This window comes from Panthera uncia (assembly GCF_023721935.1).
Source record: "Panthera uncia isolate 11264 chromosome C1 unlocalized genomic scaffold, Puncia_PCG_1.0 HiC_scaffold_4, whole genome shotgun sequence".
Lineage (NCBI taxonomy): Eukaryota > Metazoa > Chordata > Mammalia > Carnivora > Felidae > Panthera > Panthera uncia.
Genome location: NW_026057585.1, coordinates 86,134,287 through 86,146,770, shown reverse-complemented (window position 1 = coordinate 86,146,770; position 12,484 = coordinate 86,134,287). Strand labels below are relative to the sequence as shown.

At 48.6% G+C, this 12,484-nt stretch overlaps 1 protein-coding gene across 1 annotated transcript in view; it reads right to left on the bottom strand.

The window, feature by feature from the left end:
• LOC125912937 (RH-like protein) overlaps window positions 1-7,177 on the bottom strand; it is a 37,636-nt gene extending 30,459 nt beyond the window's left edge. The window contains exon 1 of the mRNA XM_049617770.1: window positions 6,879-7,177. Within this exon, the coding sequence (XP_049473727.1) occupies window positions 6,879-7,095 (217 nt within the window). The 5' untranslated portion in view covers window positions 7,096-7,177. The remainder of the gene's footprint in view (window positions 1-6,878) is intronic.
• Window positions 7,178-12,484: the final 5,307 nt, after the last annotated feature.

Sequence of the window (12,484 nt, the reverse complement as noted above, 5' to 3'; positions counted from 1 at the left end):
CTCTCTGTCCCAAAAAAAAAAAAAAAAAAAAAAAAAAAAAAAACGTTTAAAAAAAAAAAAAAAAAAAAGACTGCTGTTAAGCCCAACCCGTGTGCCATTTAGCAGCAACTCTAAATGCATAGGGTCCAGACTTACTGAAGATTCCATGAGTCGGGAGACCCTTTCATTTTCCTCCCGTTGTATAGAAGCAGACCAGAGAGAGCCTGTGACCTCCTCAAGGCCACAGAGCATGCTGGCAGCAGAACCGAACTCTGACCCCCAGGTATGGTGCTCTTTAACCGGGCTGGGCTGTTTCTTGCTCTTGTCCGCCCCCACCTCACTAAGGGACCTCAGGCAAGGTCCTTGTCCTCTTTTGGGCCTCAATTTCTCTCTCTGTAAACATGTAGGTGTTGGACTTGGTACTCTCTAAGGCCCTTATAACTCTGGCATATTCTTTTTTTTTTTTAATATTTAATGTTTATTTATTTTTGAGAGAGAGAGAGAGAGAGAGAGCATGAGTGGGGGAGGGGCAGAGCGAAAGAGGGACACAAGAACCCGAAGCAAGCTCCAGGCTCTGAGCTGTCAACACAGAGCCCGACGAGGGGCTCGAACCCACGAGCCGTGAGATCACGACCTGAGCCGAAGTCGGACGCTTAACCGACTGAGCCACCCAGGCGCCCCAACTCTGGCATATTCTGAGGAGAGGATCAATGGGTGGGGAGAGGAGGGTGACCGGGATAGGGCAGAGGCGGGGGCCCTAAGGAGGAGGAAGTCAGAGGATCTCGGGTGGGGGGGCTTTATCAGGCACAGCTACCATCCCCACCGCTGCCCGGTGTAGGAGCTCGGGGCCTTCCTCCCCAAGGCCCCACACTGTCCCTAAGGGAGGAGCTGTACTCCACCCAGCGGGATAAAGTTAGGGTGGCAGTTTCTGGGAGCTGTCGACAGAGCCCATTCACCCTAAATGAATCAGTCCATGACGTTAGAATTCAGGCCTTTCCGCTCCCTGCACTCTCCTGCTTCTTCTCCTGGTCTCCCAGGCCCCTCTCTGATTCTTCCTAGGTCTCATTATCCGGACCCCCACTTCAGGGCCAGGTCCCAGCTCAGAGCATCCCCAGTGGTGCCAGCCTCCACCTCTCAGAGCCTGCGCTGCACCCCACGTCGGCTGCTGGGCTGATAGGCTAATGGCCTCTAAGGTGTTCAGGGGTGATAAGGAGTGGATGTGCGACAGGGGCCCCCGTGACTGGGCCCCAGAGGGGAATTTTACAGTCTAAGACAGGCCTCCGGAGAATTTTATGAAAGCCCCATGGCTTGCAGAAAGGGTCTAGCCTGAGAGGCCAGTGTTGAGACGAGGCCCTTGTTACCAGCATTGTAACAGCAACCACGTATGTGGTGCGCCCCCCTCCCCCAGGCCCCCTTCTAAGTGCCTGACAGCTTTAACCGACAGCAACTTCGCGCAGTACGTCCTATTTGCTACCCACATTTTACATATAGGGAAAGGGAGGCACAGAGAGGTGCTGTAACTAGCCCAGGTCACACAGCTAGCAAACGGTGAGCAATCTGAATCTGGACCATCTGGGTTTAACCACCACACATCGTGCCTCTCCGTATAGCACACATAGTATAATGGTGAAGAGTATGGACTGAGTCAGGTTGTCAGGGTCCAGAGGCTGCCTCTACCTCTGTGTCCCAGCTGCCTAATCTGTAAAATGGGTGTGAAACAATGGTGCCTGCTCAGAGGATTGTCACGAACATTTTCGCCGGTTCGCGCAAATCACGTATCCTGTGCCTACCACTCATTAGCTGTGTGACTTTGGGCAAGACTCTTCCCCCCCCTCCTCTGGCCTGGCTGCCCCTGTGATCCTAGCTCTGTGTTCCCACCCGCCTTTGCTCCTTCCTCTGGCCTGCAGGCACGCCAGCACCAAGAGCTCTGAAGCCAGACCCAGCTTCTGTCCCTTAGGAGGCTCGACTTCCGCACTATTCTCCCCACTGCTGACTGGGAAGATCTCGGCAGCCCCAGACTGGGACCACCCATAGTGCCCCATGCTGATTTCTGCTCCCCAATAGCCTCTACTCCCACCCTACCTTCACCCCTACAGCATTCTGGGAATAGAAAAAGAGATTTCCCAATCAAAGGGGACAGCCAAGGCTAAGATATGGGACGTTCTAGGATTTGGGGGTACCATATTTGTATGTCAGTGGGAAAGCCCCTCATGTCTTTTAGTAGCTCTCCTCCTTTTGGGGAGTAAGGGGGGAGTTGGGTAGTATCCACAGTGCAGGGCCCAGGATGTTCCCCCAGTCTGGCAGTCCTAGAAGAGGCTCTGTGTATAGATCATTACGGTAATGGGTTCCGATGAAGGAATCATGCCTTCCAGTATAGGCCCCTCCCCCCTGGGTTGGGCCTTGTGATTTGCTTTGGCCAATGAGACATGAGTAAACACGATACGAGCAGAGGTTTGAAAAGCACCCACCCATTGGGGCTTACCCTCTTTTGCAGCAGTAACTATTCCGCTACCATGTGAAGAAGTCTGGGCTAGGGTGATGGAGCCACATCACATTCACTACCAGCCAGCATCACCCGCCAAACATGTGAATGAGGCCGTCCCACCCCAGTCAAACCTCCAGGCTGCACATGCACGAGAGAGCCTAGGAAACCGACAGAAGAACCACCCGGCTGGGCCCCACCCATATCGCTGAACCACTTAATCACAATCGGGAACAAATTGAATGGCCATTAACAAATCAAAATGGCCATTTGAAGTCACTACGTTTGGGGGCGGTCTGTTATGCAGCAATGGATAGCTGATACACTCTGCTTCCCCGAAGCATCTCAGAGGCACCTCATCCCCAATCCTAGAGTGAATATATCATTGTTCATTTCACGAACCTGCTTCTCACCTCAGGAATTGGCACGTCCATATACCCAACCACACGTCTAAAGCCATCCTGAGCTCCTTTCACTTTCACCGGGTACAGCTCATTTGATCTCCTAGCTATCTCTTGAATGTTGGGACTCTTTGCTTCTCCCTCATGGTCCCTGCCCATTTGGTCTCATCGCTGGCCGTGTGGACGGTGGTCGCCAACGTAGGGAACGCACACCTCAGAAGATGCTCCAGAAGATCCACAGGGGCTCCCGGAGGAACATGTTAGCCCTTCCAGTTTTGTTTGTTTTTATAAAAGTATAAGGAACTGGGGCGCCTGGGTGGCTCGGTCGGTTAAGCGTCCGACTTCGGCTCAGGTCACGATCTCACGGTCCGTGGGTTCGAGCCCCGCGTCGGGCTCTGTGCTGACAGCCAGAGCCTGGAGCCTGCTTCGGACTCTGTGTCCCCCTCTCTCTCTGTCCCTCCCCCACTCATGCGTGGTCAATCTCTCTCTCTCTCTCAAGAATAAGTAAACATTAAAAAATGGTATTTCAAAAATAGAAGAAATTAAAGTCTATTAATAATAAAAGCAAACACGTTTAATCAGTCTTTATATGGGAAAGTGCTATTGTCTTGTGATAGCAATGAAGCAGAGACGGTGAATAATTTGCCCAAGGTCTCACAGCTAAGGAGAGGCAGAGGCGGGGTTTGAATCCGTCTGGCTCCAACATTTGTCAAACTTTTCACATGCATAAGAGTCGCTTTGAGGGCTTGCTTGGGAAAATTCAGGTTGCTGGGCCCTACCCCGAACATTTCTGACGGATAGGTATGGACTGGGCTTGGGAATCTGCATTTCTAACAAATTCCTGAGGTGCCCGTGGCTGAGGTGGCTGCTCTGGGGACCACACTTTGAGAACCACTGATCTAGGCACCTCTTCCTCCAAAGGGCCTGGGTGAAGTTTGCATTTCTGAGAGTATTTAAGATCCACGTTACCCCAGGAGCCTCCTCTGCCTGTTCGGGATGTCAGACAGCTTCTAGTCTCCTAGCTTTGGAAGGTGGCCTGAGGGGAGTATTGGGCCACAGGGAAGAGGGGACATCTGTTTCTCTGTATTCATCATGTTGCAACGGATGGCAGGATTTCGTTTTGTTTTTGTTTTAAATTTGATTATGGATTATGGAAAAGTTTAAGCATATGCAAGAGCAGAGAGTCACTTGATGAATGTCATGTGCCCATTCCCAGTTTTGATGACTGTCACACGGGGCCAATCTTATTTTATTATCCTTTTCCACTGTTTTCTTTTTCTTTCTTTCTTTTCTTTTTCTTTTTCTTTTTCTTTTTTTTTTTTTTTTTTGGCATAAAGCAAGCCCCAGATATTGCCTCATTTCAGTATATCTCTCTAGCAGATAGGGCCTTTAAAAAAAACCCAGAGTGCTGCTCTCAGACTTAACAAAACTAACAACAATTCCTCGGTATTGTACAGGATTCTTGCTGATTGTCTCAAAAATGTCTTTTTGGAATTGGCAGGTTTGAATAACATCGTTGTTCCCCTGGACTGGATTAGATTAAGTGAGTTGACAGATTAGGTTACCCAGTTCTAGTTCAACTAACCTTCACGGAATGGACACCTGCCTAAAACCACCGAATGAAGGCAAAACCGTAATGGCAGCCAAGTGTATGAAAAAAAAAAAAAGGGCAAAGAGTTGTGCAAACTCTTTACTGGTCACAAAGTTAAAAAGAAGTCAGTCTAATTAGATCTGACAGGAAGTCAACCAAGAGAATTTGAAATTATCAAGAAGACTCTAGGAATGGATTTACATTCTTTCTCGGTAATGGGAACAATGGGCCTTGCCTCGAGATTGACTGGTCCTGGTACCCTCACAACCCGTAATTTGAAAATATTATGTATTTCATTTGACCTCTTTCAGATTTTCTAATTTGTGTGTGTGTTATTATCATGTATAAAAGATATTAATGTAGCAGTACTTGGCCTGTAACATGTAAATATGGTGCATGTCGCCATAACCTGAACCCAAACTCGTCCTATTAGGTCAGCAGCTTGAGGGTCAAACTCCAGACTCAATCCAGTTGGTCTACCACGTCCTACCCCCATCTTGGTGCTCCAGTGTTGCAATGTTAAGCCTTTACCTGGTCCACTCCAATGAGTGCACACACAATGGCTCTTGCTGTCCTCTCACTCTGGATGATGATCCATTTTCACATGGTTGGCTCCTACTGAGCCTCCAAGCCCTGGCTGGGCAGTCACTTCCTTCCAGAAGCCTTCCCTGACACTATCCACTCCCTTGCCCAGGTTATGGGCTCTTCTCTGTGCTCCTATGGAAAGTGAGTGTCTGAGGACACTTTATGCTAGCAGCACAGCACGAGGCTGAAGAACATGGACCCTGGAGCCACTCTAGAGAGTTTAAATACTGGCTCCTATACCCAATGGTTATACGACAAGTGACTCAACCTCGTTGTAAAATGGGGCAGTGAAGCCTAATGGTTAAGTGCGTGGAAACTAAAACCAGGCTGTGTAAATTTAAATTTGCTATGCTGTCGCTCCTGAGTGACCTCTCTTCAACATCTATGTGCCTAATTTCCTTGTATGAAAAACAGAGATCATAACCATACCTACCTCATGGGGTTGTTGTGAGGGTTCAACATAAAGCATTTAAATAGTGCCTGGTACATAGTGGGAGTTCAAGAAATATAAGCTCTGATTGGCATGTGTCTAAATCCCACATTTAGGGATATGATAACAGGGTTGAATGAATGAATGCATGCATGCATTGAATTACACTTTATTGGATTGAAAAGAATTAAGGTAAACTGAAATGAATTTAAATTGTGCCTAGGCCTTGCTTGTTAGGTACAACAAGCCTAGGGCCCCTCCCTAGGCAGCCCCTGAAGTGTAGATGCTTCCCTCCCCCCCCCTACCTCCCTGCCTGCCCCCCCCCCGCCCCCCCCCCCCATCTCTTTGTCCCACTCCTGCTGCTGAGGCCCCGGGATGCCTTATCTTTGCTTTAACTAACTAGCCAGTTCACATCTCTTAGGAAGAAGCAGGCACTCAACCAGACTCCAGGTTCAGCTTTGTCTCAGGGAGGTCACTCAAGGAGGCCCATCCATTATCATAGATAAGATATCCTCCCCCTGAGATCACTTGAAACTCATCTCAATTTTTTTTAAAAAAAGCAAAAAGCCAGGGGGCACCTGGCTGACTCAGTCAGTTAAGCGTCTGACTTCGGGTCAGGTCATGATCTCACAGTTTGTGAGTTCGAGCCCCGCATTGGGCTCGCTGCTGTCAGTGCGGAGCCCCTTAGGATCTTCTGCCCCCTCGCTCTCTGCCCCTCCCCTGCTCATGCTCTCTCTCTCAAAAATAAATATAACATTTAAAAAATAATAATAATTTTTAAAAAAATTAAAAAAGCAAAAGCGACACCCCCGTCTCGTTGACAGTTGTCCTCGTCACAGTCTGTGACTATTTTTAGCTGCATGTAGAATAACGACCATTCTACACTCCTCTTCAGCCATACCTTATGGCTCTGGGTTTGCAGACAGAATGTAGACTTCCGGCCAATAAGTGAGGAGAAGGCTGGGGGTGGAGGAGGGGCAACAGACCAAAGCCCCGGAAAGGCGGGTGGCACAGAAATGAACAAGAGAGACCCCCAAACAGGAAACAAAAACTAAAAGCCGAACAGCGTGAAATTCCTTGCTGTTAAGGAGACAGGGGAGGAGGGGACAGAGAAGCAGAGACTTACGAAGACCATTTGGCAAAGGGAATTCTGTAAATACAGACTAGGAGACCCCGGACTGCCCTGACACATCCAGGAAGGCTTCATCAAGAGGGGGTGTCCACGCTGGTCCTAAAGGAGAGCCTACGTTGTTGGCTGGGTCTTTGCACAACCCACGGAAGAAGGTGTGGGAACCTATTTACTCAACGACTTTGTGGAAAGGAACCTCTAGGCCCCCGGAGGATCACGGACCTCCTCTTCCCTTGTCCCTGCTACTTGCCTCTGTGACCACCTCCCCTCTGGACACTCACCTCGATAGGTCTCCATGAGCTTCTTCGGATCCTGTGAGGAAGTGTCATAGGAGGTGAAAAAGAAGAAGATGACAATGAGAGCCACCTCCAGCACGAGGGTCCACAGGGGCAGGAAACACTGCATGGATGGTGGGTACTTAGAGCCCATTCTGGGTCCGGCACTTACACCAGCTCCAGGCATCAGCCGTCTGCCCTCGTCCCCCCCCAAGGGAGTCATAGGGGAGACACCCGCCAACAGCCTTATCTCAGGCTGCAAGCCTGGCTCTGCTGGCCTGTCTATGGAGTTAACACAGGAGCAGAGGGACTAGGACAGGGAGGGGGAAGAAATGCACTTATTCCAACATGAACTCATTCATTCGCTATTTATTTATTCATTCCACAAGTAGTTGCTGCGCTCCTACTCTACGGCAGGCACTGTGCTCAGTTTAGAAGACGCCATTCATGGGGCGCCTGGGTGGCTCAGTCGGTTGGGCGTCTGACTTCGGCTCAGGTCATGATCTCGCGGTCCGTGAGTTCGAGCCCCGCGTCGGGTTCTGTGCTGACAGCTCAGAGCCGGGAGCCTGCGTCGGATTCTGTGTCTCCCCCTCTCTCTGCCCCTCCTCTGCTTGTGCCCCGTCTCTCACTGTCTCTCACAAATAAATAAATGTTAAAAAAAAAAAGAGAGAGAGAGAGGGCATTCATTCACTCAGCACCCAAACATAAGAACCCTCCTTTGCTCGTTACTTCAGTTTCCCTCACCAGACAGGTAGAGAACGGGTCAACACTCCTCTTTTATAGATGGGGAAACTAAGGCTCAGAGGGGGATTTGGATTCACAAAATTTCTCTTTAATACCTTACCACCTCAGAAAGGGCACCCAGTGAGTGCTTCACAAGGACATATTGAACAAGAAGGAATGAATGAATGAATGAATGAATGGAAGCAAAGCACAATACTAAGCCCTGAGGACGATACAGACAGGGCCCAAGGGGAACTAACTTCTCAGAGTTACACAGTTGAAATTATTTATATTTGAATCTGTATTTAAATCTACTTGTTTGTAAATCTTTTAAGGGGTAGATGGGGGAATAAAAAGGAGACTTGGGTCCAGCTCTAGTAAAAACCTGGCAGGGTCCTGCCCCAGCCCTAGGCTGTGGTTGTCTCCAGTCCTACTCACCTCCTCACAGAGCAACCCAGGATCCTGCCTGGGGCATGAGTGGTTGTAGCTCATTGGAGGCAGGCCACCAGCCTCAGCACCCCTGTCCCACAGCCTTCGACAGTCCCTTGAAATGGGATTTAGAGCGCCTGGGATCCAGTTCTGACCCTGCAGCTAATTTGGTAGGCTCACATCCCTGTGGCTAGCAGAAGGTCGGACGTATAACAAGCATAAAGAAAGAGAGGGAGGGAGGCAGGGAGGGAGGGAGGGATTGAAGTTTTCTTGCTTTCGACACTGGCCCCAGCCACTGGCCACTGAGTATAGACTGAATTTGTGAGGCCTCAGATAATAAAACTAGACTAGGAGTTGCAGGGAGTCACATTTGGGCCCAACATGAATGGATCCTGTATTGACCATTACAGCTGTCCAGTGAAACAGGCTGCTCATGAGGTAGTAAGCACCCTGTCACTAGAGGAATGTAAACAGAAGCTGACGGTTATTTGGCAGTGAGGTCTCAGAAGTGACTCATATGTGATTTGCAGGGGATTTTAATCACCCAGTAGAATCTTGTCATTTTGTTTTTCGATGCATAGACTCACACCCAGAAGGCCATACCCAAGGTCGTACAGGCAGTGGAAATCAGTTCATTCTTGCTCAGTGAGGCTTATTTGTAGAAGAAAAAAATCAAAAATAAGCTGAATGTCTAATAGTAAGGGACAGGTAAATAAACTACGGGCCACACATCTTGCCACTAAAGCCGTGGTTCTGAACATATGTGGAAAAGTCGAGAAGAATTGCTTTTAAGGTGTATCAAAGTGACACAGAGGATACACTATTTGGTAGAAAAAGGAAGTAATAATACAGTATGTAAGGTATGTTCCCATTTTTGTTAAAAAAAAAAACAAACCAATATATTAATGGATTCAGCCTGTAAACCACGGACACTGGTTTCTTTTGCTTTAGCTAAGCCCTCTTCTAATTCTAGAAGTCTAGGAAAGGAGGCTTCCCAGCCCCCTGCCACCTGAACAGTAGCAACAGAGAGAAGGTGCCCTGACCCCTAGAGATCAGGGACAGAAGTCTCCATTCCCTCATGATCACCCCCTGGTTCTGATTTCTGGCCTTCCTTAAGGAGGAACTCCCCGGTGTGGGGGATAAATAAGGCCCTGGCTGGCCTGGGTCCTGTACCAGCAGCTTGTAAACCAGGCAGCTGGACCCACCTGCCCAGGGGCACCAAATGTCAGCCAGATGAACACTAAAGATTTTCAGTCACTGCCAGCCCCTGTGCCTGGAGCCCCCCTGATGGTTGTTTACGGACTGGCAGACTCAATGTGGGCAGAAGCCGGTTCCACAGCACCTGAAACCCCTGTGGGTCCTGCCCCTGCCCCAGTGAGGGACTGGCTGCTCCACGAGAGGACCAAGCTCCTTGCCAAACAGGCTTTCTTTAATGAAGGGAGGTGTCCCCCACCCTGGACCTCTCCCAGCAGATTTGTCAAAAGCACCATTTTCTTTCTTTCTGCCCCTCTAACGCTTGCAAAAGGTCCCTGTTTTCTGACTACTGTTCCAGACACTCTGTCTCCAAATCACCAAGGCAGTTCACCTGGTACAAGAAAGCACAGGGATTCGAGGGCAGCTATGTCCTAAAACAAATACAGTGGGTGGCTCAGTCGGCTAAGTGTCCGACTCTTGATTTTGGCTCGGGTCATGATCTCACGATCCTGGGTGTGGAGCCTGGTTAAGATTCTCTCTCTTCCTCGCCCTCTGCCCCTCCCCCACTTGCTCATGCAGGCACACGCACTCTCAAAAATAAGTAAATAATAAAACAAAATTTAAAAACCCCAACACAGTTCAATGTTACTTGCCAAATCTAGGCGGGTTGTAAATGGCTTCCCGTCGTAGAATTCTTTCAAACCTTTTTGGCGTACGTTAGAAATTTTCCCTAAGAAAATGTTGGGGAAACAGCACGGTGCGCACCTGCTGCTCCTCCTGCCTGAAACCCTCTTCCTGCCAGATAACCCCTCCCGCTCTCAGCAGCTCAGATCTGAGCAACGTGAGAACAGGGACTTTTGACTATAGCAGCTCAGCACCTAGTGTCCGGTCCGTAGTAGGTGATCCATAAATATTTGTTGAATAAATAACAGCTGCCATTTCCAGAATGCCAAGCACTGGACCCAGCATTCCGCATACGTCATCTCGTTTTCTTTTCCCCTCAAGCCTCTGAGTACAGGCACCGTCTCTTATGGATGAAGGAACTGTTGCTCAGAAAAGGCTTGGGAGTGCTCAAAGTCACACAGCCAATAAATGGTAGGGTTGGGACTCAACCCACAGCCGTGTGACGCCACGGCTTATGCTGGTGACTCCTTTGCAATTCTGCTTTCCATTTAGTAACCCACTCACAGTCTCAATTTCCTTATGAGTCAAAGAAGACGAGCTGCTCTGCTTTCCTCACGGGGTGATTACAAATGTGAAGCTACGTAAGCGTGAGCGGCAACCGGGTTATTGAAATGAAGGTGGGCAAGGGAGGCCATGCCTGCGGCAATCTGATCCGAGCGACCAGCCTCCCTCTAGGTGCAATGAATCAAGGCAGAGAGACTGCAGAGTTCCCACGTAATCATGCGTTTTCTGAAAAACAGGACTCCGTGGGAAGACTCACCATGCCGTCCTCATCTGAGTGAAGCATTGTAAAGCTCAGTCACCGGCAGTGACCGAGGAAGTAGGTGGGTCCTCCGTTCCCTCTCTGGAAGTTTGTCCACGCCAAGGGTGTGATCCTGCTCTGGCCATGCCCGTTTAAAGGGTGGCTAAGTCCATCATTCATTCATTCCACAAACGTGAGCTCCGGAGTCGGCCAAGCTGGGTTCAAATCCTGGCTCTGCAAATGATCGGCTGTGCGAACTTGGGTAGGATGATGGGTATCTCTGAGTCTGTTTCCTCATCGGTAAAGCAGGGAGAATCAGTGTCAACCTCATAGGGCGGTTGTGAGGATTGAGTGAGTGTAAGTGTCATGTAAGTGACATGTAAGTGAGTGAGTGAAGTTCATGTAAGTGTCAGAAGCATAGAAAATGCTCCATAAATGTTAGTAATTATTATTATTGCATGGGGTGGGCAGATTTATCGTAGAAAACTTTGAAAATGCAGACATGCACAAAGTTTACATAAAGCACCCACGATTTTTAATATCTCCTAAAACCAGCTCTCCTTCTTTTTGTATATTTGTCTGATTTTTTTTTCTATTCATGTGAACGTATGCCTTGTTTTTTTTTCCCCTACAAAAGTGGGATTATATAGCACATACTGTGTGCTAACTTGCTCTTTTCACAAAGAGTGTATCATAAGTAATTTCCAAGCCAGGAACATCTTTCTATAACACTAAATCACGGTGGCTAAGAACTCAGGCTCTGATACCAGAATTTCTGAGTTTGAATCCGGGCTCTATCACTTACTGTGTGACCTTAGGCAAAGAACTGAATTGCTCTGTGCCACAGTTTTCTCATTTGTAATATGACTCCAGTAATAATCTCTACTTCATAGGATTGCTGCAGGGATTAGATCAGAGTGCATACGGTACCCAGTGCATATGTACATGGTAAGTGCTGTGTGTCACCATTCTCCAGGCCACACTGACTTCCATGGTAAGGATGTGTGATCATTTGTTTGGCCAGTCCCATTTGTGGGATTTTCTGGGTTATTCTAAACACCACAATGAATATCCTCCATTAACAGGGTTCTCTGGGGGACACAGATACATGTATAAGAGGTGACCATCCTGGGGCGCCTGGGTGGCTCAGTCAGTTGAGCTACTGACTTCAGCTCAGGTCATAGCTCAAGGTTTGTGGGTTCGAGCCCTGCATCGGACTTTATGCTGACGGCTCAGAGCCTGGAGCCTGCTTCGGATTCTCTGTCTCCCTCTCTCTGCCCCTCCCCTGCTTGTGCTCTCTCTCTCTCTCCCTCTCTCTCTAAGAAACGAATAAACTTCAAAAAAAAAAAAAAAAAAAGAGGTGGCCACACCAACGTCTGGACTTTTCTGTGACTCCTGTGGGACAGGAAAAACATTAAAGGCAGCTGGGCCAGGCCTGCCCGGTGGACTTGAGAAGATCAATGCTATTGAAAGAGGTGGGAATGTCATTTTCTTATTTGTGAATCAGGGTGTGATGCTTACTCTCCAGGCTATTCTGAGCTACTCTGAGCTCAGGTGAAGCTCAAGTGCAAATCCCAATCCCTTGCCCATCAAGAGTCCCAGGAGAAGAGGAGGGACAGACCTGAATTCTTGTTTGGGCCTTGGTCTTTTTTTTTTTTTTTTTTTTTTACACTGGTGAAGATAGTAATAGTTTTTTTTTTTTTTTTTTTTTAATATATGAAATTTACTGTCAAATTGGTTTCCATACAACACCCAGTGCTCATCCCAAAAGGTGCCCTCCTCAATACCCATCACCCACCCTGCCCTCCCTCCCACCCTGCCCTCCCTCCCACCCCCCATC